At 40.4% G+C, this 27,564-nt stretch overlaps 2 protein-coding genes and 1 pseudogene across 2 annotated transcripts in view; 1 reads left to right on the forward strand and 2 right to left on the reverse strand.

Moving 5' to 3' along the window:
• Positions 1–25,498, reverse strand: part of LOC116611066 (polycystic kidney disease protein 1-like 2) — a 64,627-nt gene extending 39,129 nt beyond the window's left edge. Inside the window, exons 1-2 of the mRNA XM_048719368.1 lie at positions 25,327–25,498; positions 25,112–25,253 (exon numbers count right to left, since the gene is read on the reverse strand). The gene's annotated coding sequence lies outside the window, so the exon portion shown is untranslated. The remainder of the gene's footprint in view (positions 1–25,111; positions 25,254–25,326) is intronic.
• Positions 714–20,671, forward strand: LOC116611069 (annotated as a pseudogene).
• Positions 18,676–26,837, reverse strand: LOC116611070. Its single transcript, XM_048720192.1, has 6 exons — positions 26,425–26,837; positions 26,201–26,341; positions 26,019–26,087; positions 25,505–25,643; positions 23,306–25,101; positions 18,676–22,105 (listed from the first exon to the last, which is right to left on the reverse strand). The coding sequence occupies exons 1-5, from the start codon at positions 26,604–26,606 to the stop codon at positions 24,787–24,789; spliced, it is 846 nt and encodes a 281-aa protein (XP_048576149.1). The 5' UTR covers positions 26,607–26,837; the 3' UTR covers positions 18,676–22,105; positions 23,306–24,786.
• Between the last annotated feature and the right edge of the window lie 727 nt (positions 26,838–27,564).

Below are 27,564 nucleotides of genomic sequence, written 5' to 3' on the forward strand. Positions count from 1 at the left end.
GGTATTTAGGGTTTCAAACAAAGCTGAAAAAGTTTCAAAGCTTTCTTATCTTCTTTCTAAATCATCAAATTTGAGTTGTGATGAATTTGAAGTAACTTTTTTTTTTTAAGAAAAGCTGTCCTGCAGAGAGCTGTACTGAAAACCCGCCACATTTCAAGGAAAATGTTATTATGCATTATTACTTTGTGGTTTACGCTGTAAATAATTTGATATCACGCTGTTAAGTCTATCCAGAATAGCAATAAATGGAAATTGATTTATCTCGTAAAATCACAAGAAGCTAAAATGAACCTTTCGCAGTGTATATCGACTAAGTCATCGTTCCCATGGTAACATTCAAACGGTTTCCCCAGTTGTTTTAATAAAAGAAATTTGTGACAGTTAACTGACGTATTTGTTTAAAAAAATATTGACTCTGGGAATATAATTTGAAGGGAAAACGGAAAACTAGGAAATTACTTTGAGGTTATTCAAAGCTGCGAATGAATAGGTGAATAAAAGGTAGATACAAACGCGACTCTATACGTAGGTATTAAATCACAAAAACAAACAACAAAATGTTAAAACTCGAAATTTCGCAATTAACAATGAAAAATACCTAGGCTTATATTTTTTCCAGTGGGGGTATCCTTTTTAAGGGCAAACATGACACGGTTGCCATAGTTACTGTTGACATAGCAAAGCTGCTATTGCTTAATGACGTCTTTGTTCAAAAGCCTTTTCTTCAAGGCACGCTGTCATTGGTGGGCTCAAGCGTTTCGGTGCTCTAGTCCAAATAGAGAAAGACAGAGGCAAATTGAGAGTCGCGAATATTGATGTCTGCCGCATTGTACTGCTTTTAAAGCTGTCATATTCGCGACAAATTTGTCAAGGAACAGCCAGAACTTTGCAAATTGACACTAAATGCAGAATTGGGGTCTAAAGAGGAGGTGAGGTAGATAAAAGCATAAACAATAGCATTTCAAGGGTGATGCTTATGCGACAGAATCATCCAGAAAAAAACATTAGGGGTGAAATCATTTTTAAGGACCAAAAGTTGCTTTTTTTTTCATGGGGCGGCTATCAAGCAGTATGTCATGTTTTGCGGTTGTTTTTCTTTAATCATTGAGGATATATATATGGTGAAATGGTGTTTTTACTTAACTTTTGAGCGCTTATTTGAAGGCAGCAAAACTTTTAAAACCTGTTAAATAGTTACGCAAAAATCACGCACTTTCCCCCACTAAATTGTGCCGTCGCTTTAGAAAGCTCAAGCGCATACATCGGGCCCCCCTTACCGAAACACGTTTAAATGGCATATTTCGTTGTTTGGATATGTTCTGATGCCGATAATATCCATTTTAAGAGTTGCTGGCGAAAAATTACTGTTCCTAGTTCCCATTCCTTTTTTAGCCAGCATTTGGTTACGATTTTTTCCCAGCCAGCAGTGGCTAGGCATTTTAGCACAATAGTAATTGCCCGGATAACCAATCAGGACTTTTTCCCCAAGCATCCGCTCCAGCGCCCCCAAAAATATTCCCAGCACAACTAGTTCGACTCCACGAATTTGCCAACAGAACCATTCGGGGCGATTTTTTTCCCAGCAACCGAGGGGTGTAAAAACCTTCCGAGCCAGCAAAAAACGGGCTGCGGGAACAGAACCGTTTTGTGTTCTTGAAAGCTCATAAATAGAGAGAGACCTTCGCCCGAACTTTGTCCTAACTTTAGCGAGAAATAACATTTGTTCCCTCGCCTTAAAACAGCTTATAAAGAGACCTTCGCCCGAAATCTTCTAATATAGGGGGAATTAATATTTATTCCGTCGCCTTAGAAAGCTCACCTTCACCTGAACCTTAGGGAGGATCAACATTCGTGTTCGCTTTAGAAAAAGCGAAGTTTTCTGCAGCAGAGCAAGAACGCAGGTTGTTCTTTTAATCGGAATATTAAATGAGTGCAAAATGCAATCCATTCCGGTAACGGGAAGATTTTCTCAAAGCAGCTTGGATATATTTTCACATAATTTACCTCAACTAGACACCAGTGAGAATCAATCAGTAAGATGCTAGACATACTGTAACCCACAATGTTCAACAATCATCACTTTCGGCGACGAAAAGGCCCCGAAGGCGCTAAAGAGATTGAAAAGTTTGCACAAGCATCTTCTATAGGATATCAGTTCAATTGAATATCCTTAGCAAAAGTAAACACAGACAAGCATTGATCCAAATAGTGATATCACTGATGGGCTAGCATAGAGACAAATAACGATTTTTATTTTTTTTCGGGGTCCGGTATCCATCAAATCGCGCGCTCTGATTGGCTCTCTTGAGGTCCGGTATCCTACGATCCGGACCCCGCGATACCGGACCGCTCACCTCACCTCCAAAGCTCGAAATAGTGAGTTTATTTAGAAAAATGATCATCGAAAACTGGATTTTTAATCCCGAGGTTATAGATCTTCACACTACAACGGCACTTATTTGTAATTTTATCTAGAATCATTGACTTTACGGAAAATCGGCTTCAAACTCCCTGTGTTTTGACAATTTCCCGCCACATGCAACGCGCGCGACAATATCAATTTTGCTGAAAGTTTATTTGGGATAAAAAAGGCAGCAAATCGTTTCTTCATACGGAGAAAAACGACAAATCACTCTAGGAATTTACCTGCATAACAAGCTTTAACGTACCCACATTCAAGAGAAGTTCTTTAGTGAATATACCTTTGTCTGTGGAGGATTTAAAGCGAAATAAGACATTTCTACGATCAATTCGACTAAAAAAATTGTAGGTCAAAACCCAGAGAATGTCTTCTTTGAAGGTTCTGTATTTCTGGAGGATTTTTCTGTAAAGCGTTGTGTGGAAATACAAAATGGAGTTTATTGAATGATCATGAGCGAACAAAATCTTCACGAACATCGACGAAAGTCAGAAGCGAAACCTCGCCACGTGCGACCATAAGCCCGTAAGGTAAACAAAGTTGGAAATTGTATTGAGGAAAAAATAAATATGTTATTTCCCAGCTAAGGGTCGGTCCGTATCGTGAAGGCCTCGGTCACGGTATTTCAGGATACGGACCTTCAGTTGGTAAATTCTAACGCGCGCTCTGATTGGCTAATTTTCTATGAACAAGAAATGGATATACAGATTGTTAGTTCGTCCATCCAGAGGATGATGACGATGACATCACTTCAGTTGCGTTCGGTGGTGGGCACGGAGAAGACTGATTAGTTCTATTTGTGCACAGAAACGTCTTTCGCACGTAGGACAGATCTGTGGGTGGCGTGACTTTGGTTTGCCTCTGTTTTCTGGTCGCTCTTTTCTTTTGTGCCAGTTCTACTCTTGTGCTTCCGTAGTGGCTGGCACCTTTGTGGAGTAAGCTGCGCCATGTGGATCGCTCTTGTGATGCTTTCTCCCAGATGTTGACATCGATGTCGAAGCTCTTTAAATTTGCCTTGAAGCGCTTGTATTGGCCGCCAGTAGATCTCTTTCCTGAGGCTAGTTCGCTGTAGAAGAGCTTCTTGGGAAGGCGATCATCATCCATGGGCACAACATGCCAGCCCAGCTGGTTCTTGCCGAGGAGGGTGTAGATGCTCGGCATATCGGCGCGGCTGAGGACCTCGGTGTCTGGTACTTTGTCCTGCCATCTGACCTGGAGAATCTTGCGTAAGCAGTTCATGTGAAAGCGGTCCAGCTTCTTGGCATGGGAGCTGTACACTGTCCAGGTTTCGCAGGAGTAGAGTAGTAAAGGCAGCACGATGGCCTTGTAGACTTTAAGTTTGGTTTTCATGCTCAGTCCCCTTCTTCCCCATACCTTCTTCCTCAGTCTGCCAAACGCTGTGCTAGCCTTGGCGATTCTACCATCAACTTCAGCATCGATGCACACGGATCTGGAGAGGGTACTGCACAGGTAGGTGAAGGTGTCTACCGCTTCCAGATTCTCTCCCTTTACTGTGGTGGTCGGCTCGCTGTAGGCTTTGTGGGGGGCTGGCTGATACATCACTTTTGTTTTCTTTATGCTGATGGTGAGTCCAAAGGCATCGCAGGCAGAGGAGAAGTGGTCCATGCTATAGCTGGCAACAAAACGTTCGCCAGATAAATACTAATAGCGAATTTTTCGGTAACTCTACAACCTTTATAGCGGAGACATATATTACATACTCTCTAAAACCACTCATCAATATTCAATAGGCATGTTGATCAATCGGATGTCCTTCTTACTTCATTATTTTCAACAGTTTTGACAAATAAACACTCATTTGCTTGTCATAATGACGTCATACTAAGTGCTCCTTATTGGGTGACGCATCGAAGCAACATTCTGATGCCATGTAGCTAATCCAGCTGCTAGAATAATTAAAGACGTGCTTTGGAACCACCCATCAGATGGACTTTTCAAAGAATTAGATTTGGTGCCATTTTATACCAGGTTTAAGCGCATGAAATGCATTATGGTATTCAAGATTTTGAATGGCCGTACACCCGAATACATGAAAAACAAACTTGAAGCGCACCATCCTGTTACTCCTTAACCTTGTTTCTTATTGTAAATAGTCTAAATAATTCTTAGCGGAGCCAGCGCCGCGCGGCTCTCCATAGGCATAGAGAAATGCGACTCAGCTTTTTTGGTCACCGCGCGGGTACCCTCTGGTAGTCGCCAGAGGGTTAGAAATGAATACACAATTCGGGATTGCTGAATTCTTTATAAAACCCAGACAGTTACGGTTAAATTTGACTTTTTGTGTTTGCACTCACGGGAACCCTGCGTCTATTTTTCGAGAGTTTTGCTCTTGCAACTCGCGGCCATCGCCAACCACGGTGGGTTGGGAAAATATTTACATTATTTTTGCCTTGGTACGCAAACAAGAAAGAAAGAAACACTAAACACTTTTAAAATATAAAGATGTAAAAACGATGGATAGAAGGACTAATGGTGGAATTGAAATAAGAAAGTAGCTTTTTGAGGTATGAAAATTCCATATTGTTTTTTACATTTTTTAGCGAAAAAAATCTTTCTTCGATAACTTAAGTAACTTAAAGTTATAAAATAAAGGGATGCTTTATCAAGTATACCTTCCCACTAATTCAGCTAGGTTTAGCCCATAAAAAAGATAGGGAATTCGTCGGCTTAGTCCGCAAACAAACGTTCCCTCTTGATAATCACTCACATGCTTTTTCTTTGTTTCAATCAAAGAAGCCTCCATGATAAATTGAAGATAAAAGCAAAAGTGTCCTGTTGTTATTGGATAGGATGATCCATTGGCATAAAGACCCCCTAAGAAATAGCAGAATAAATTGAATCTCTGAACACCCTTAAAGGGGTATAGCAGTTGGTAGATTGTAGAATCCACATCTACCCTTAGAGTCCCCCACCCTCCTTCGGGGTTCTGCCTTATGCTGTTCTCAAATTTTTCAAGTGAATCTCACTTACAAAAGAAACTCCAAGCAAGCTGCCAGCTTAGAGAAATAATGCTATGTGGCAGGATGTATATAATGCATTTGTGTATTATGCAGCATAGTGAAAATTAACACATCTGAGTAACAAAAAACTAGTTTTTTTCTATTGTATGTTTTAGCACACAAATAGCAGGCGTAATGCACCACCATGTTATAAACCCCCTGGGGCCGGTTCCTGAAAAGCCGATAAGCGTTAACCCAGGGTTAAATTTGCCCTTACCTATGATTAAATTTTACCCCCGGATTAGTTCTGTTCCCGAAACGCTGGTTATAGCGCTAAATCTGGATTAGTTTCGAGGTAAAATCCAACCCTGCTGGCGATGTGGGTTAACTCGCTAACCTACGGTTTAGTTGGCCTAATACAGGCCTCCCAGACTTTGTAGTAGAACTAAAGTTTCATAAAATAAAGTTGCCGACCAAAATACGCTACACAAAAACAATGTAGGGATAAGATAATGTAGGGATAAGACTTTGTAGTAGAACTAAAGTTTCATAAAATAAAGTTGCCGACCAAAATACGCTACACAAAAACAATGTAGGGATAAGATAATGTAGGGATAAGATAAGATGACAAAAAGCACAACACAACCAAAGGCAACAAACAGAAAGCGAAAAAAAAAACACTGCCAAGGTGAGTTATAGACGACGATCTTTTACTGTTGTGCTTTTATAATGCTCGTTTGTTCATGTTTTTTCCATAATCAATAGGGTACCAAACTCTCAATCTAAAACATCGTACCAGCTTTAGTTTGAAGTCAAGATGACATATTAAAGTCATCCACCCTTGTTTTGATTGGCCAAAATACCATATACTTGAATGTAGATTGGCTTATAATTTTGGCTTGCACTTGAATGGTTTTTATAAGTTCTATAAATTCAGGCGTAGGTGAGAATTTAACGACAGAAATACCTAGTTGTTTTGTTACTGTATCAATGTCACTTGTTGGATTTATACATTTGTTTCTAGAGTTTGCTTTGAGAATTCGTGGTTTAATAAAACAATTTGAGCATTAGTAAGGCTATAAATGGCATGATGGAAATATTGTTTTGAAAGAAAAACAAATACTTAATTGTTTTCACTTTTATTTAGGTAAAATCAACCAAAGACTACTGAGGGCCATGATTGATGCTAAAGGCTGGAAGGCATGAAAATAGGCAACCATGCTAAAGGGTGGGTGGACCAATATGTAATGAATTACTAACATACTGTGAAAAGAGTAAACGCGGCTGGGGTTCAACTAATTTATTAAAATCTGCCACTGATCTAAATTACAAGTGAATTATTAATAATAATAAAATACGATAAAATGAATAAACCCCCACTTGGGAGGGTGGGTGTGGTAAAAAGCTAAGCGTGCTCTCAGTTGAATAGGACGGTGAACTGAGCAATCACATCACATGCTTGAGATTAAATATCGTATAACCTGGCATTACCAACATGCCATTCTGATTGGTGTACTAATTGATCTACGTTAATAATTACCCATTTTGACAGGTCAAAATTAACAAATTACTAACATACTGTGAAAAGAGTAAACGCGGCTGGGGTTCAACTAATTTATTAAAATCTGCCACTGATCTAAATTACAAGTGAATTATTAATAATAATAAAATACGATAAAATGAATAAACCCCAAACCCGAAAAAATAATAAACTAATTAAAAATATGAATAGAAAGAAATAAGAAAAAAATATATTAATAGAAATAGAATGGCATGAAGAGTATTGACACGTATAACGATAACTGTGTTATTGCTTGTTGGCAAGCCTAGTTGTAATAGAATTGAGAATAGCAAGCTTTTTTCTACTTGATAGAGTTAAGTAGACTAAATATGCATCACTCTTCCAATCACCCTGCGCTTTGATGAATTCAGTCGATGCCCCGCGATTAAACGCGAATGTAGCCCCGCCTTTGCGAAAGCTGCGCGACGAAAAATTGGAGGGATTCAGCCCTATGGCATAAACACATTTCTTAAGAAAAGAATTAAAGTGCGAAGCTAAAACTGGCGTCGTTTGGATGCCGCGAGGAATTACAAAACAGGGACTATTCGGCGCTGCAGGAACTATATCGAAATATCGCTTCAATGCGGAAACAGGGCAAAGTGGCGAACCTGGTATGGTTGGCAAAGGAATCTCTAAGATCCGCTCCTGAAATTGAAGTGTTTTAGTTCGATAAACCGACAATGCATACATGAAATACATTGCGAGAATCAAAATTCTGAACACATTTTAGTAAAATCGTGATGGTTATCGGCAGAGTGTGAGACACCTGATCACCCATCATGCGCCGAAGTGCTTTCTGTGTCAACACACAATCGTATCCCTGCATAAACGATAAGTCGGCACCTAGCGAATTGTTAACGTGCTTCAAAATGTTGACATAATTAATCACCGAGCGATAACACGATAAGGAACGCGAAAGAAATACATGGTACGCTAGATAAGTTTGCTTAGTCACCGGAAATGGCACTAACTGATAATAAGAACAAAAATGTATATACGCTTGAAGTTGACTTCGCATGTTGCGTTTCGTGGACTCTTGAAAAGCGAAGCGCTGCACCTCATAGGCGTAATGGATGAGTTGCTGAGAACGATCTGAAAAATAAAATTTAAAATAAACCAAAGAAGATATGTATGAACTAAAAGGATACTTGAGACATAAAATATATTAAGACGCAGCTACGAAATCGAAATAACCATCTGGTATCTCAAGCTCGAACAAATTGTGGAGCTCGGCATACTCGTTAAACTGTGCGCGACAATTAAAGTCGGCATGGGAACGGCTCAGTTGATCTGCCACGAAATTAAGGCGACTGGGTACTAAGCGCGCGCATAAAGAAATATTATGAAGAGCTAAATAAAACCATAGCTGTAAAACTGAACTGGCTGAACTATTGTTATTAATGGCGTAAAGACAAGTGGTATTGTCCACGAAAAGTTCAATTGTAAGCCCTTGTAGCTTAGTAGCCCATAGCCTAACCGCCAGCACCACAGTTAACAGCTCCAACTCGTTGATATGTAGTTGCTTAGATAAAACCCTTGGTGGGAATGGGCAACGGAAATATTCCCCGAAACATACAGCCCCGCATCCGGTCAAACAAGCGTCAGAAGCAAATAATTCCGGATTTGCCACCGTGATGTTGGAAGGAATAACCGAAACACCATTGTAAAGACGCAAAAGATATAACCACCAGTCGATGTCAGCACGTAGCTCATCATCAACGTGCAACTTGGAGTGACGTGAACTGATTGCGCGTAACGCATTAAGAAGACGACACATGTAAACTCGGCCTGGACGAATGCAAGAAGTAATAAATGACAGTTTGCCAAGAAGACGCTGAAGATCACGTTTAGAATAGAGTGTCCTAGTTAACCACTCATTTAACTCTCCCTGGAGTTCAGTCACCCGGAATTGTGGGACAGTCAAAGTCATGTCTAGGGTGTCAATTTCCACTCCCAAACAGGTCATACGATAGCATGGTAAGACGTCTTTAGCGGCTGATGCGGCAAGCCCGAGTTCGTCAAAAACAGAATTCATCCGGTTGAACTCATCCTGTGAAACGTCCGGCATTGCAGCACCATAAAAATCGTCAATGTAGACATCCACTAAAATGCCCATGGTGTTTAGAATGTAAACCACAGCTTTTGTAGTGCGCTGACAAGCCAAACTGGCCGTGCGGAGTCCAAACGGGAACGAAGTATGGAAGTATAATTGATCGTTGATTTGGAATCCTAGATTGTGATAATCCGCGGGATCCACAGGGATCTGACGGAAGGCACGGCTCAAATCTTTTTTGAAAACGTGACAACCACGACTGAGGCGATTAACAAAATCAACGAGCCTGTCGACACACGGCAGTTGTAATTGGTACTGATCGCCCAGATAGGAATCCTTTGGAATTCCATCATTAATAGAATGTCCCTCCGGAAAGCTGAGGTCATGTACAACGCGGAGGTCTTCAGATCGCGTTTAGGAACGCAAAGTAATGGCGAGATAACACATTCCGTATCAAAAGGATTGGACGCGAATGGCCCGCAAATAGAATTAAAATCAAGTTCTTTCTTTACATACAATTGTAAATAATTAATGTGCTGATTCGCTGAAGGATGATTTCTAAATGTAGACGTAGCATGATCACTACGAAAATTAATTGGCCAACCAAAACGTAAAAAAATCGATTACAAGTCTGTCCTGATAATGTTCGAGATACGCGCTCCATTTATCAATCACGAAAGTGGAAGACACTGGGATTCGGGCACCACGAAAATTAGGAAGGTGAAAGGCGCGGACAGAGTTCGCCAATACCACGGCTGATAGTCAGTGGCGCTCGCCGCCGGGTACGACAACCGGACCAGTGTTAGGTATCGGGAATCGCCGCTTTGCACACGACAGCATAGAATGGTTGGCATCACAAACTCGGCAAAGGTGAACAGACTTGTAGGCTGGATCCGTTGGGGGACAAGAACATTTCCCCGTATGGTTCCAATCCTTGCAATAAAGCTCTTTCTTGGCCTTTGCCGCAGACGAGATCCCATTTCGGGGTGCCGATTGCGAAGCCGAACGCAAATCCGCGTGAGTGAATGCGATCTGCGCCCTATCGCGAATGACGGTGGCGTCATTCCAAGTGAGCCGCCCAGCCTCTATTGCGGAGCTGATAGAAAAATGGAAATTCCTGACACTGGACCAAGAATATGATGCTGCTTTCTCCATGAGCAGCTGGAGGTGTGCTAGAAGAGTGGGCCTTTCTGGCTCGCTCTTGCTCTTAATACACTCCAGGAAACCCCCAACAAATTCCGAAATGTCGAGCTTGTCGTACTCGAGCGTACCTTTAGAAGTTGTGAAGAGGAATTCGCTGGGAAGGACTGCCCGATCGCGACGGAGCTTGCGAAGTGTCGCCAAGTTGGGCACATCGGTGAGGGGGCGTGCCGGCGTGGAACTCAAAACATCAGCCAAGGGTTCTACGGGCGCTGAAATGGGAGCGTTGAAACGAGCCAACTCCAGTTGCGCTTTGGTCAGCTCCAGCTGTAACTTCAGGTTCTCCTGCTTCGTGCGTTCCAGCTGGAGCTGCTGGGCCAGAGACGGGGCTTCTATGGCCTGGAGAGTTAGGAGGGGAGCTACTCGTTGTTGCGCTCCCGCGTGGGATGGTGAAGCCGAAGGCAAAGACATTTGTAGCTCCTCGATTTGAGCCGAGAGATCAGCAATCTCTTGAGCAACATTAGATGTTTGTGATTTGGATTTGGACCGAGTCCTGTAGGATTTGGATGCCATTCCGGCGGATGAGTTCGGATTGATAAAAAGCTAAGCGTGCTCTCAGTTGAATAGGACGGTGAACTGAACAATCACATCACATGCTTGAGATTAAATATCGTATAACCTGGCATTACCAACATGCCATTCTGATTGGTGTACTAATTGATCTACGTTAATAATTACACATTTTGACAGGTCAAAATTAACACATGACTGGAGGTATATTTGTGCATTTTAATTTCCTTGGTGATGGAGTATCACCAGTATATGATAGATCAAACTTCCATTATATGGCACCTGAAATGTATAACTATATCATTCTATCTTTGGAATGCTGTTTCATCCAAGGGCAAAGCTGGACAGAAGCTTTTATACAAGTGTAAATTAATGGAACATCTATAAAGGAAAGCGTTTTTTTATTAGAGCAAGGTACTTAAAGTTATATGAAGACAACAACAAACTTGTGCTTTTTCAATAATAAATCTGCGAACTTTTTCCTTACTAGGTATCTCCATTTTTCCTCCTCCCCTAGCATCCCCTGGCTCCCAGTTTCCATTCTCCCCTTCGCATTTGACTAGTACTTGGTCTTACCTCCTGATGATAAACCCTGTACTAGAACACACGTGAGGGTGCTTAACCTTTCAAAAAGCTCTATGAAATATTCTAGTCCTTATTTACCGTAATTTATTATACATTCTACCTCGCATTTGCATACAATCGGAGGTCAGGCGACAAAGCCGACCAGAAGACGAACCTGATGATTTGAACTTGGATAGTGAACATGAAGAACAATCCAAGATGGCGGCCATGCCGCCGGAGGGCGAAATTTCACCTCCTAGTATCACGCCTACGGACGTGAAGTCTCTAACAGAGGCTATTTACTGCCTTACCAAAAGGCTAAACAATGATGTGCAACCTTCCATGAAGCCCAAAGAGGGCAAAAGGAGCGGTGATTCGCGATCCGAGATTCCCGCCAAAAAAAGTCGGGGAAGAAGTCGGGGAAGAAGCTCCATGAGACTTCCAGCTCTCGCTCCTCGAGCGATGAAAGCTCCTCAGATGAGCAGGATACTCGCGAATCTCTCCTTAAAAAGTGCTCTGCGGCTCCATCAGACGATGAAGATGACTTTGTAAAGGGACTAGCGAAAGAATACGAGTCAGAAGACTTGATTGGTGACGATTTGCAAAACAAGCAGCTTGCCAAACTCCTTGAGAAAATGCTGCGCAATCGTCTCCCCGATAAAACGCTTAAAGAGAAGCTTGTCAAACAAGACAGGCCTGAAAACTGCCCTGCTGCTAAAGCTACGAGAGTCAATCCGGGAATATGGCGTAAGCTCCGTGAGCATACCCAAAAACGAGACCTTCAGTTTTATAAACTTCAACATGCGCTCGTGAAAGGTATTATGCCTTTGACTCGATTGACAGACATGTGCATGTCAGCCAAAGGAAGCTTGGACGCAGCCTCTGTTCAGCAGATAAAACAGTTTGGGCTTAATATGCAAAGAAGGCTTTTGATGAAGCCAGACATTGGTAGAAAATATGCTGCTCTGTGCTCCCCTCAAGTCCCATTCACGGACATGCTTTTTGGGGACGATTTGCAAAAGCATCTCAAAGACATAATAAAATTGGGGCCAAGTTGCAGTCAAAAAAGGGACCCCAGAGCTTCAGGTCCTCTCAAGTCAACAACCACAGAAGGAGCTCAAAAAACTGGAACAGCCAAAATTACAAGTTTTGGAAACGAAGGGAGCCAACTCAGAAGAGCTCCATCCAGGGCAAGCGCCCATCACAGTAGGCCAAGCCTGCTCAACAACACCAAATGTAAGTGTTGCCAATACTTTTATTGCTGGCAATATATCTAATCATGTCTCAAATTGGGAGCTGATCACATCAGACCCTAGCATTCTTGAGATTGTTACTGGCTACCAGTTGGAACTCAATAGCATACCTCATCAATTAACTGTACCCCATTTCAGATTTTCTAAAGGGGAAAGTTTGATTATAGCTAATGAGATAGACAAGTTACTTCATATAGGAGTAATATCAAAGTCTTCTCACTGTGAGGGTGAATTCATCTGTACGGTTTTTACTAGACCAAAAAAGGATGGATCACACAGGCTCGTTTTAAATCTTAAGAGATTAAATACCTTTGTAGCCTACCACCATTTTAAAATGGAATCCCTCCAATCAGCTGCTCAGCTGCTAAAAAAGGACTACTGGATGGCAGTTTTAGATCTCAAGGATGCTTATTATTCTGTATCTGTACATCCCAGGTACAGAATGTACCTCCGATTTGAGTTCAATGGCTCTGTTTTTTAGTATTCCTGCCTTGCTAATGGATTGGCATCTGCACCTAGGGTTTTTACAAAGCTTATGAAACCAGTTCTTGCTAGCCTGAGAGAAAAAGGAATCTCTTAGTTGGCTACATTGATGATATCCTTCTCTTGGCTGAAAACCCTGACAAATTGTTGCAGGAAATTTCAGAAACTGTCTCATTACTAAAGTCACTGGGGTTTACTGTACACGAGACAAAATCTGTCACCACCCCAGCTCAAACAGCCAAGTTTTTGGGGTTCATTCTCAATTCACAGAACATGACCATCTCCATGGTCCCTGAAAAAGTAGACAAAATAAGGTCAGCATGTTCTGCACTAGAACAGAAGGAAGGTCAGGTAAACATCAGAGATGTTGCCTCTGTTGTAGGCCTTATGGTATCTGCTTTTTCAGGGGTACAATATGCTCAACTCTATTATCGAGCTCTAGAGAATGACAAAACTGATGCATTGAAATGCAATGGTTGGAATCTTGAGGGAAAAATGGTCCTCTCCCCTTTGGCAAAGCAGGACCTACTATGTTGGATACAGGGTGTTGATAAACATCCTCAAGCCATTCTTTAACCTCCTCCTGCAGTGATACTTAAAACTGACAGCTCTCTAAAAGGTTGGGGAGGGGTGTTGGAAGATACAGACATGATAACAGGGGGTAGATGGTCATTCAAGGAGTCTCAATCCCATATCAATTATTTGGAACTCAAGGCCATCTTGCTTTCCTTGAAATCCCTCTGTGACCAAATGCAATCTACCCACAGTAAAGTGCTATGTGATAATACAACTGCTGTGTCTTATATACGTAACATGGGAGGCACTAAATCCAGAGAGTGCAACACTATCACCAGAGAGATAATAATGTGGTGCATGAGCAGACAACTGAAGTTGTCCATTTCCCACATACCAGGCAAATTGAATACTGAGGCTGATGCTGCTAGCCGGAAAGTTAACAGTAACACTGAATGGTCATTAGATGCAAATGCATTCAGTAGCCTTGTATGCAGATGGGGCACCCCTGACATAAATATGTTTGCTTTCAGACTGAACTATAAAGTTACTCCTTATGTTGCCTGGAGACCAGACCCTGGGACTATAGCTATTGATGCTTTTTTGTTAGACTGGAGCAAATATAATCTGATATATTGCTTTCCTCCTTTCAGCCTTATAGGCAAAGTTCTACAATTTATAGAGGAGAGCGGCACAACAGCAATCATAGTAATCCCTCATTGGCCAACACAGTTTTGGTACCCCTACCTGCTTCAGCTGCTCAAGGCTCCACCAGTGCAAATCAAGATGCGCAAACAGACCTTAGCTCTGCCGTTTCAGCCAGAAGAGGTACATCCACTGTACCCGAAGCTTCAGCTTCTTGGTTGTCTTGTATCCGGTCATTGCTAGTTGCGCAGGGGGTACAAGGAGAGCCTTTGGAAATCATTTTAAAGTCTTGGCGGTCAGGAACTCGAAAGCAATATCAAACTTATGTCAAGACCTGGGTCAAGTATTGCTTGGATAATGGAGTTAATCAGATACAGCCAAGTCTGCAAAACGTTCTGAATTTCCTTACATCTATGTCTAAAACTGTTGGTTTTAGTGCTGTTGCTACACCCAGAAGTGCACTATCATCGTTTTTTGATAGACGGTCTCAAAGTTGGTGAGCACCCACTGGTGTCACGATTCATGACTGGATTGATTAATAAGAAGCCCGCACTGCCACGATATGTTTCAACATGGAACCTACATACAGTTTTGACATATCTTAAAAGTCTCCCATCTTTTGGGGAAATGTCACTAAAGCAACTTACTCAGAAGCTGGTTATGCTTATGGCTCTGCTGTCAGCCCAGAGAACTCAAACACTACAGACATTATCTATTGAGGATATGACTGTCACTCCTGGGAAATACGTATTCTATGTTTCATCCATCTTAAAGCAGACATCTGCCAAAGGAGGCAAGAACAGACATTTATCGCCTATAGTTTTCACTAGTTTTACCCCAGATAAGAGTTTGTGTGTTGCTCCTTTTCGAAAACAAACAAAGCAGTTACTAATATGCCATACTGCACCACATGGACCAGAAGTGCTTCTACATCAACAGCTGAGGCTGCAAATGTTCCTATACAGGAAATTATGCGAGTAGCTGGCTGGCGTTCTGATTCTGTATTTACGCAGTTTTACGATAGGCCAGTCAAGACTGGAAGTATGTTTGCCAATGCCATACTTAATAGCTGCTCATGAAACGTCTAGTTATTATTGTTACCTTGTTAGAGCAATACGAGGTTTGCATACAGTTTTGGGTGCATTGTAGCATTACCGTTACGTTATTATATTTGTGCATGACTGTATTCATTCATATGAACCTTTCGTTTTTATTTTGGTGTCTTTGTGCTTTGAAGTCTCACGTGACCTCCGATTGTATGCAAATGCGAGGTAGAATTGAAAAATTAAACGAGACTTACCTGAAGTCGAAGTTTGATTGAGATTCTACCGTAGCATTTGTGAACGCTGACGTCGTCGTTCGTAGGGTAGAGGTTGGCTACGTATTTGCAATCAAAGGGCGTTGGCTAAATGGGCCTGCTTAGCGATTCCGCAAAGGCTCTGCTTTCTGCACTGCATTGCCCATATCTGATGTCATTAAGAAATTTAATCAATTCCTCATCTTCTTGACGGAATATATGCTGCAGGTCGATGCTATGGGTGAACGTGTCTTTCCACGCTCGTACAGGCCAGGGTCAGAGGTGTTGGGTACAGGCGGCAGCTGAAAGTAATCGCGTGACGCAACAATCTGCATGCTCCCAAATGGATAGTCGTTATGGCGAATGGAGCGAGCTATAAAATCTAGGGTCTCGAACGTGGCCGCGCTCAACATTGACACTTCGTCTACGAAGAGGACGTCTGTCTGCTCCCACCTCCGCACTACCTCATCGCGCTGGCTGACGAGACCAAGCAGGGACTCCAGTGTACCCCTCCCGCACTTGATGCCAGCGAATGAATGGATCGTCATTGGCTGCAGCTCTTGTGGGAAATTCTGGCAGCCGATACCTGTAGTGCATGTTACTGCGACTCTCTTCGTCTTAGAAATCTCGTTAATTGCTCCCCCAATTAAAAAGCTTTTTCCAGTACCTGCCTTCCCTGTAAGAAAGGTATTGTGGCCGCCGGCTATTAAATCTAGTGCTAGCTTTTGATCAAAGGATAACCTGGAAGTACATAAAATACGGTATATTAAAATATGACAGATTTTAAACCCAAATCTACTGCGAATTCAATCTGTTACGAATGTTCATTCCTAAACTTTTGTGCTCCTTGAAAAAGGCCAGCAACGAAAAAGCTGCAAAGTTTTGAGCTCGTGTTCTCCAGGAAAGATATGGGTTGTTCTGTCAACACTTCCAAGAACATGCTAGCCAGTTGTTTTTAACAAAGTAGGAGTTTAACCGTATATGCAAGTCAATTGATAGCACTGTGTCAAACTGGAGAATAACATCTCATAAGCAAGCATATCTTGAAAAGTTCTCCATGAAGAACTGGAGAGATAGTAAAACCATCACGAAGGAAACAAAAAAAAAACACACCCTGACTAACTGCAAAGCATGCATGCTGCACAATTCCCAATACCAAGCTACTTATCCTATGAGCAAAATGTGCAGGAATGGTAACAGAGGGCCGCTCACTGATCTGAATGGAAGTGCAACAAAGCACTCCACACTACCAAAAGGTTTACAAAATGTGAGAAATAAACAATTAAAGTCCATAGGAAAATCTATCTACTCTTCATATAATGAAAAATGCAAAGAGAATCTTGGTACATCTCTGGGAGACATTCTTGCCCCTGCCCCAGAAGCTGGCCTTAAAAAAAACTAAACAGGAAATGGAACAGAAGATTACTGCACGTGAACGTTGCAGGATTGCAAATTTATTTGAATCTTAAGATGCTGCTGACAGAGTTCGTGTAACCCCTCCCCAAATAAGAGAAAGAACTTATTCTGCTGCAGTTGGAAATGTAACAGGGGATATTGATCAACTTTTGCATGACGTGGCCACATGGACCCATCAGTTGGTCAGAGAAGGCTAGAAAATATAACATTTGCCACCAAATGGGGGGCTAAAAAAATGCTAAAAAAACTGCTCGGCAAGACTGATTCCGTGGTTACACTAGGATGCCAACTGAGGTTGGTCCTGGTTGACGTTTTGCGCGGTTACACAAGCTCACTTTACCTTAGTTGAGTTGTCAACAGCGAGTAATCAAGTGTCCTCGTGTCACGGGTTACTTATCAAGTGATCTACACTGATTATCATTCGTATACTATAGCAGAATTTATTCTGTGAAGAATTTATCTTGTGTTCAACATGGTACGCTTGGAACGAATATATATAACATATTGAGCATCCATTTAGCAACAATTTGCTTTCGAACATGGCTAAACAAATTTACGTTTTAAAACAACAAATCATTTAGAGCTTAAAACTCGTTATCGGGAGTGAAACCAAAAGTCACACTAGAATTACCATCATAAGTCGAATAATCGTGAGGAAAAGCGACTAGGTTTTGAGCAAAAACACAATTTAACACCGTTACACTTTTATATCTGTCAGCGCTAATTACTGCAACCTTAGCTGAGGCTATGAACCATGGGTCGTAGGATGGTTCGCCGGAACACTACTGCAGTAGAATTTCCTTTGTCCTCGATTTCCTATGTCCTCGATCTACTGAGGTTTCCGGTCGCGGTTATACACATAAAATTTCAACCTCAGTTAGCCAATTACCGAACCTAGGTTGGAAGCACTAGTCTAACCACGGCATGAAGGTGTTGACATCTCATGCTTCACTGACACCTTAGGCAGGCATAAAGGTATCATCACTCCACACCACGAGTGACACTTCAAAATCGTTGTCATCTATTCGACTATCACCTCCTGCAGTTTTATGTAGATTGGAGTTAATGCGCCGAAGTTAGAGCGATTCTTGTAAGGTCAATATCCGCATGTTTTCCCCTTATACATGACTTGATACCCTGTACCCCTGTGTACACACCCCTAGCTAGCCTGCACCCCTATACCATACCCTAACTAACATACTCCCGTATGACCCGGCCCTTACTACCCTATACCCCTGCTTACCCATCTATGAATAATCTGCACCCCTATGACCAATCTCTTGATACCCTGTACCCCTGTGAAACCCACCTCTATCTAACCTGCACCCCTGTGACCAAGTCCTAAGTACCCTATACCCCTATATACCAACCCCTAACTAACCTACAGCCCTATGACCCAGCCCTAAGTACCCTATACCCCTGTGGAGCCATCCCTAACTAACCTACACCCCTATTACCCAGCCCTAACTACCCTATACCCCTGTGGACCCAACCCTAACTAACCTTCACCCCTATGACCCAGCCCAAGTTAAGCAAAAAAAAAAGTACGCCCTTATACCCTATGTACCTTGAAAAAAGCCCACCCACGTTGTTCTCAGCTTGGAAAATAAACACGATAAAGGCTCTCTGCGCGAGAGACTCGGCCTCATTTCTTCGAAGAAATGAGGCCGAGTTAATGATGAAGACCTATTAATGATAAAGATATATGATGAAGAATACTGTTTATTAAGTCCCGAGTAGCGCGAAAATGGCATTGCATAGCGCCGAATTGCAAAACTTAAATCTTATATTTCCCTTTTTAGGAATGTGATGGAATGGATGGAGAACCATTATGTTGCTTTGGCGAGGGAGGTCCTCCTTTTACAACCCTACAAGTACACGGCTAGGTCAAGTGAAAGGGGCAAAGTCTTTCAAACAATTGCAGACAACCTAAATGCTCATACAACTCTATAGTTCCACGTAGTGACAAAATCGGTGAGAGAGCATCTAAAACACATGCTAGATAAACACCGTGCAAAGAAAAATAAAGAACGCAAAGTATCTTGAATAAAAGCTAAGGACACAGAACTTGACCGAGCACTTGAGGAGATGTCCAAGAAGTGGGAAGCGGCAGAGGAAGAAGACATCACATTGATTGCTACCAAGAATAAAATAGAGGAGGATAGAGCTATGGGCGAGGAAGTGCACAAACGAGCCTGCAAGAAACTAGGAGAAACTAGTCACCGCAGAAAAGAATAGGGTTCGTCAGTACCGAAAAGGAAAAAGTCAAGAAAAGGAGGAAGTTAGAGGTTCTTAGGGAGAAGGCTAGCATTGATATGGCGAAAACGCGAGAAGAACAGTATTTAAAAAGCTATTTTTTATGTTGCCAATTATGATTCTCTTAGCTGTCAAGATACCTTAATTTTGCATTGAGTACTCACGCTACCAATCAAATAATACCAATTATTGATCAAGAGGTAGAGAGAACCTGTGTGGTCAGTCTGATCTAAAAATTCCTGTGTTGATATATTACACCATAGAATTATTTTCCAAATCATCATAAAATAATTTTCAATCATCATGCATCCATCTCATGAACTACATGCTTCTCAGTAATTTTATATAATTTCATTCTTGAGAGAAAAGGAATTTGAAGTTTGAAGAGTAGTATTCCTGAAATCTCTTGGTTGGACCAAGCCACAATTATACATGTATTTATACATGTACTTATACACTGCACTGCACTGTACTTTTGTTTCAGGGACCCACTTTTTGTCCCGCGGAACAGTTTAACCGTTTTTGTCTATAAAATCAATAGTAATAATAATTGTCACTTACTTGTCACCTTGTAACCGTTTTTGTCCATAAAATCAATAGTAATAATAATTGTCACATACTTGTCACTTGGTACTGTAGATGCTCTAAAAGTAGGATTTATTGCTGTTAACGTTTTGTGCCCGTCCGCTTTCTTTTGAGCTTTCAATTGCAAAACTTATGCGTTTAAAGGGATGCTTCCCAAATGGTCGGATATTTTTACGTAAATTCCCGAAACTTTTAGCATGTGATCACAAGCCATTAAACTGCCATTACATATTAAACTATAGTTATTCGCTACTAAATGAGTGAGGGGACAAAATTATTGATGATTTTCGACTTCAAGTGGGGTATGTTGATTGTCACGGACGTGTAAATAGACTAACCTACAGAAAGGACTGTTGTCTTGTTTTGTTTTTAGATTATATTCACACTCAATAATTAACTTTGATTTATAATTAGCAGTTACAAGGTATTTAGTTACAAGGCTTTTAGTTACATAAGCGCTTTTGGTAGCACAGAGTTTGGAGCAGATCGAAGTTTTTAAAGGAGTTCAAGTTATATCGATCACATCTTTAGGAGACACATCAGACTAAGTTACAATCTTTCATTTAGCTTGATTTTTTATCTTAGTAATCTCATTTGACAAGACCAGGCGTTTTAACTTTTTATCTCGTTTTTAAAAAGTACAATAATTTCGCGTTTTGTGCATCTATGTGCACAGCATCCACACACGACATTCAGAAGACACTGTAAAATGTATACTGAAAAGCCTTGCTTTGTTTTCCTCGTAGAAAAAAACATTTTTGACATTTTCTTATAAACTAGACCTTATGCCAAGTTTAACTCTTGCCCATTCTGCATAGGTAAGCTAGTTTTATATTGGCAGTACAGTACATTCATTATGAGAGTAATTATAGTGAAAGTTATACAGGGTCTCTAAATAGTAATTCCCATGTGTGTGTTGCTTGAAGTAAGAACAATAAATCATAGAAGAGAAGCAATACTTTCAAGTTCTTCATTAAAACAGCACTGTTCAATTTGAACTCAGAGGTGTACACATTAACAAGTCGGGGGAGATTAAGTCAAATAATTAACGAAATAAATAATCTTTTTTTCGCATTCTATACCATAAAATAGTTGGCTTTAAGCGCTATTTAAAATGACTGAAAACACTTTCATGTCATTTCTAAATTTTTGAGCGGGACAATTTCCTTATTGTTGTCTCCTCTTAATGCATGAAAATAAAAGCAGTGATTAAAAAACAATTCTTAATCAATACCAGAAGAATTGTTTACTTTACTATCGTAAGGACTTTTTACTTAGATTTGCTTATATATACAGACATTACTTAAAACACAAAATACAGACATAACTAAGAATACAGGAGAAAATGTCTTATATGTCCCGTTTTTGGGCCCCTGTTAAAAATCCTGGCTGTGCAATGGTAAAATGTCATTGACAACGAGAGACATAATAATCAGTTACAATTCATCGTCAATCAGTTACATCCTCATTCAACTTGCTCTCCTTGAGTTCCGGACATTCCATTCCGTCAATTTTCTTCGTGAAGTTCAAGGAAACGAGGTAAGTTGTTGACCTTTTCTCTCTGTTATATTTTGAAAATCCTCAAATACAGAATACAACGTAATTAACACGAGGCAGACAGTGTATCATTTGATAAGGACCTATTCAATTAAAATATAACATGCAACTTGTTTTTCTAAGATTTACGTATGGTGAATTCGTTATTTTTCAAGCGAAGTTCAATATGTTAAAAATTCAAACTATCAAAACAATTTTGGGTCTTGGGACAGGAAAACTGACCACAAAGCCTGTATGATCCAAGGTTTCTAAGACATTTCATACTTTTCTTAACTGCTTTAGCGAACTTTTTGTAAAACTAGGAATGGAGTTGTAAATAGGAGCGGAATTTTTCTAACTACAATTATTTATTTATATTTTTTTCGTGAGGGGGGGAATGATACACTGTGGCATGGATTTTCGTTAAAACTAGCATTATTTTATTCAAGTTGCTTCACGATTATGGCGTTTTTCGTAGTCATCTACTTCACAAGTCGTGAAATTCTATCACAAGTTAATGAGGTAAGGGGTCATATGAAAAAGGATTCGCATAGTTTGGCAGTGGCGAAAGAAATTCAATATAATTACAAATAATGTACCCCACCTTGTTGTGTTAGCAAGTTGGTTGTGGTGGTGGTAGTGGTGCGAGAGGTATACTTCAGCTCATGTCGCTTTTTCTAGTCTGTTAGAAACTATTCCAGTTAGAAACGATCCCAGGCAAAAAAGCAAATTATTCACCCCACCTTGTTGTGTTAGCAAGTTGGTTGTGGTGGTAGTGGTGCGAGAGGTATACTTCAGCTCATGTCGCTTTTTCTATTCTGTTAGAAACTATTCCAGTTAGAAACGATCCCAGGCTAAAAAGCAAATTAAGAACTTTCAGAACACTTAAGACTGATTATTCACTGGAGGACTATCTTTCAGGTCACCAACTCTAATCATAGAATAGCTTTAACAAAATTAAGATTAAGCAATCATAAGCTAGAAATAGAAACAGGGCGCCATCAAAGACCTTACAAAGCCCTTGAAGAGCGAATTTGCGAATTATGCAAATCAGGAGTAGGAAACGAAGAACATTTCCTTACCATTTGTCCAGCTTTTAAAGAAAAAAAAAGGGAAGCATTAAAGAATATAGAGAGACAAACGGAAAAATCAAATTCAGTAGAATGACGGCACAAAATGCGTACCATTACCTTAAACTATCTAAAATATTTCAATTCAAAAGGCGATCCCAAAACACATGCTTCTCCCTTAGCAGCTCGGGATATTGCCTTCTCGGGAAGAACATATGACATCACGATTTGATTGTTCTAGCGAAAAATTCGAAAAAATCATAGAAAATATTCAGACTATTTCTATGCCCTAGCAGCCAATATCCGGGACTTTTACGATTTCATTGTGCGAAGAATAGAAATGGCCGCGTTTTGACAGGAGGATAGTGTAGCAAGCGAGAGAGATCTTCAAAAAATATATTTTTTAACGACACCACTTCACACTCGATGCCACATATGACCGGTAAGTTGCAAGTTTAAACCCCTCCTATCTACCAGAACGCCTCGCGGTCGTGCAACTGTTGATAAGCAGCACCCATTATGACAGGCGTTCCTTGCTTTCCATTGTTTTACTTTGCGCGCGAACACAGCGAAGCGCTACACAAAACAAATGGAAGATCACATTGTTAATTTTTACGGCAGCGAGGTAAGTTTACCTAATAAAGGCCGTTTTTTTTCATAGCTTTTATACCAAAAAGGGCAAAACGATATTGTATTTCTGTGAGTAAAGGTCTCGATAGGTGAACATTCCAATGTCGCCGTCGAGGATCCACCTGGCGAAAACCCCGTTATTTCTTGTAAATGCAAGTCAACTTGTAAAACGAAGCAGAAAGATGGAAGTGGGAGAGGATGTCCATGCAAAACAGCAAACGTAGAATGTAATCCGCGGAAAATGCGGAACAACCAAAAAAGGTTGTGCAAACAAGGTTTGTGTCTACTTGTTAACTCTTGTTGCGGTTTCAATTTACCCATAAACGGCAATGAATCTAGTGTATTAATACTTACTTTTTTTACACTAGAATTTACGAACTGTAAGAGCCGGTGCTCTTTCCGGCTCTCCCTCGAGCGGCAGCGCTTAGATATCGAAGCGAAACGGGAAGAAATAAATGTATGTAAATGGAATAGATTATATAATTGATATCCCATATAATAGAGATATAAAGAGCATGCTCTTAGTATTATTCTTTGATGTGTGAACTGACAACTCAAACATTGCACCCCTACCTTGCACTGTAAACATTACCTCAGACTTTTCCTTTATGTTACATAATAGACAATGTGACACTATTTTCTATTTTATAGAATTTTGTAATCAACCTTGAAGTCCAAGAGATGCAAACCATACTGGTACGCTTGTTGAACAATGGGCGGGGCAGCTTTGACTTTGCCAAGAGGCTACTTGAGCCAGCACCAAAGCCTAACCAACCTCGATGGTGCATTTGTGGCAGATGTGTTCCTATGCCAAATCCAGAGGAAAATAAATGCTGTGACCGCCCAGAGTGCATCACCTCATACGAATTGTTTGAAAACCTTTGTTTGGACAGGCATGTGCTTGAGATGGCAATAAGGTCTAGATGTGATGCATTTGTTGATCAGCTTGATTTTTCTGCAGCAAATTTCCGCAAAGCGGCATTTAGGATGTTTGTGCTGTGGGAGCATGGGTATTTGGGAAAGGGCAATAGGCGTGTGGTGCCGTCATGTGCTGTAAAGGCAATTCGCCATTCATACAGGGCACCTGACAATGTGTACATGGGATCAGGGCAGAGTGAGAGTTTACAGATAAATTGTGTATTTATTTTTCCTTATGGGGTTATTGTTGCTTTTTTTTTTACAAAAAAGAGTTGACATAAATCAGGTGAAATGTCTTCTTATTCCTTTTGCATTAAAAGTAAAACAAGCTCATAGGGACAGGAGCAAAAAATGGCAAAGTTCAAACTGTTAGGTTGTTAGCTTGTGATCTTGCGATATGACTGAGCAAAAATGCCATAATAAAAAAGTAGTAATCTGGCAAATTGAGCAATCTCACACAAATCCAAAGTCTTCTTCAGTATTTCAAGAATGGATCATCTGCCAAAAAGACCAACGCTTTTTTTGTTTTATATAACACAAGGAACCTCTAGGCAAAAAATCAAACAAATATAAGCTAATACAACAAAATTAGCATAAGCCCAAAAGTCATTTTTGTCAAAATTAACATTCAACAAAAGAGCAAAACTTTTGACCGACAGAATTGAACAATATGCAATAATATATGGTTCCTGGCAAACCAACCAAAGAAAATGTTTTTGTATCTATTGGTTTAAAGATTTAAAAATTACTGGTGTGGCCACAAGTAATGCAAAATCCCATTTCAAGTAAATCAATGTAACTGTGCATGGCTTCAAAGTTTAACAGTACTTGTTTTGTTACTCAGTAACCTAAGAGATCCTGTCTTTCCAGAGCTGAAAACTATATAGAAAGTAGTCAACATGCTTGAATATGTATTACTACAGTATTGCATTACTAAGTACATTTTTAAAGATCCAAACAATTATAATGAACAGTAAAACTCTTATTCTTCTTGTAGAAATTGAACACTGCATAAATTGATGTTTAGACAAATAGCAAATAAGCATTACACTATTGTTAATTGATATTTGTACCTGTATATCAATGGTAGCTGTCAGGTGCCGAGGGTGGTACTCTGGCAGTGGCACAACTCTATCGGCAGGGCCTTGGTCATGTATCCTTGCCTTCATGATGTGAGCCATGAGATATGGCATGTAGCTGTGCTTCTTCTCCAGTTCAAGGATAACACCTAACTATACATACCTGCAACTGCAGTGTGGTCGAAATTCAGGTCCTCTTCTAGCAGACTGTTGATAGGACGTGCTTTACTTCCGGTCTCTCCGCTCATCTGCCATGGCTTCTTGGAAAGGTTTTCTTTTTCTAGCTCTTGAATCTTTTGTTTTAGCTGCGAAGAAAACCCTGAGAAAAGTCTTAATCTAGGAAGGTGGAAAAGGTGACAGTGCTTGAGAGGAACCCACCTTTTTTTGTCTTTTCTCATGGCTAGAAAGGTGGCCTTCACTTTTATTGTTGTTATTTGTATCTGAATCCTCACTGCCCTCCATTTCATTCTCATGATCTTTATAATCATCTGCATCATCCTCTGACATGAAGTTGTCTTCACCACTTCCATTATCATTACTTTCATCACTATTTCTAGCTGTTCCACTGCTTGCTTCTCTTAGAATACTTCTTTTTGTAGATGGGTTGGCCTTCAGCTGTGGTAAGCTGCTTTGGGTGTATGTGCATATTGTGGTCAATAGCAGCAATTTGCATTCTTGTGCAGAAGCCTGTAAAACTGAGAAGGAAACATACTTAATACATTTTTTATCATTCTTTTGAATTTTCAGTAAAAAACGAGACACTGTCTGATCTGTAAGATATAAGATACTATAAACGGGAATATTTTTGTCACATCTCTTTTTCCCCACCCAGAAATAAATATTATAGCTTTACCTTTCCCAGCCAACTGAGGTCCCAATTATTATTCCCTCCCCCCTGTCCACCCATCCAATTAAGGGCAAACAGTTGTATTAAAATAAAAACATTGTTTTGACTGTTCTGTACAGTGTAGTATGGAATTCCATAGATTGCTGAATGGCATGAATACAATCTTCTATTGTGAGAAGGTGAAAAGAGTCATAAAGGCAGCAAAAAGGGTTTTAAAACTTACTAAAAGTAGTTGCGTTTTGAAGCATACTTCAACCACATACTGTTGAAGTTTTCCACATAGCTTATGTGCCTACAGAATAGGAAAAAAAAATATGAAGGCATTACTATTGTGGACAAAATACACCATATGATATAGATATATTTAAATACAAAAAATCTCCAAATGCAAAAAGAAACACTTACTTGAACCAAACATAATATTCCATACCCACTTCCAGCCACTTCTTGTCCATAGAAGGGGGAGGGAAAGTCAACAGGTTTATTGACCAGACATCTGCTGGAATTCCCTCAGCAAAAGAGTGTTGAGGATTCAAAGGACATGAACTAGAAAAACAAAAAACAACGTTACGCATTGGTCAGAGAGAAAATAGCGAGGAAGCGACCGAGTGATATATAAGCTTACGTACTGGAGTAAAACTTTGGCAAACTCGTTGTCTGTCAGTCGTTGGAAGCCCTTGGAAATCTTACGTGCTCCCCAAAGGTCTCTAACAGATTCCTTTAGATAAATAACTTTGAGCTTTTCTTGTCTTTTCGGTCGCCCGCCTTTCTTTTTAGGAGGACGCTTCTTTGAAGAACTTGACTCGGCCATCACAAGACCAAAACAAGGCCTTGAAAATCCGTTCTACATTCAAGTTTGTTCGAAAATTTTTGTCCAAAGTTATAAGAAATTTGATTACGATTATCTAGGTGATGATAGAAAGCTAACGATGCTAAATGGTTTCAGATTTCTGTGGATTGATAACACTGCTCAAATTCGCGGTCGGTTTTTGAGTTCTCGTATGATCGCTCAACCACGCCCGCAAAGCTTCCTGGGAGATAGGAGGGGTTTAATCTTAAACAACTTTTTTATTAGTCAATAAATATCTAATTTAATAATTAATGTGTTTTTTTTGTTATGTATAGTTTTTATTATATTCGATATGCTGTAATAATACGGTATTTTCCGTCTTTTTTTGTTGTGAATGGAGGCTGCTTTTGAAATTCGCGCCATTTTCCCAGTGTCAATCAGACCTTTTTTTCCAGTCTCACTCTTTTTTTTACAAAATACTCCGCTGTGATACCTTAAATTATGGAACAATATAGTAGGTTGAAGTTTTGTATAGCAGGGGTTGTTTAGGGTTGGTGGAAAACTTGTTCATAGGGGTGCAGGTTAGTTAGGGGTGGGTATATATGGTATCAAGGGCTGCGTCATAGGGGTGTAGGTTAGTTAGGGGTGGGTACACAGGGGTATAGGGTATTTAGTTGGTCTTTTTTCCAATGACATTGCACATGAGGTCTCAAAGAACGCAACCTACTTCAGGGTCTTCGCTTCTCGCCAGACTGTGTACAAGAGCCCAATCTGAACAGAGCCCCACCTGAAAAGCAACCAGGGCCTGTCGGTTTTAAGCCTGCTTGTATACTCTCTGTCAATCCAGAGTTTCCTTGATTACGTCATGTCTGTGTTCACAGCAAAAATTGTAAGCAAGCTAAGGAAGGTCTAAAATGGCCACATTAGTTGCAACAAACATCATAAGTGCATAACTTCTTACCTTTCTTGTATATTCTTG

This window comes from Nematostella vectensis, chromosome 12, assembly GCF_932526225.1.
Source record: "Nematostella vectensis chromosome 12, jaNemVect1.1, whole genome shotgun sequence".
NCBI lineage: Eukaryota > Metazoa > Cnidaria > Anthozoa > Actiniaria > Edwardsiidae > Nematostella > Nematostella vectensis.

Bases quoted from the DNA above. Each gene is read 5' to 3' on its own strand.
- LOC116611070 (XM_048720192.1), bottom strand. From the start codon at position 26,606: ATGGCCGAGTCAAGTTCTTCAAAGAAGCGTCCTCCTAAAAAGAAAGGC. The intron at 26,088-26,200 runs GTAAGTGTTTCT...CCTATTCTGTAG, and splicing joins GAATATTATGTTTGGTTCAA to GCACATAAGCTATGTGGAAA. The intron at 25,102-25,504 runs TAGAAATAGTGA...AGGTATGTATAG, and splicing joins GAAGCAAGCAGTGGAACAGC to TTAGGTGTTATCCTTGAACT.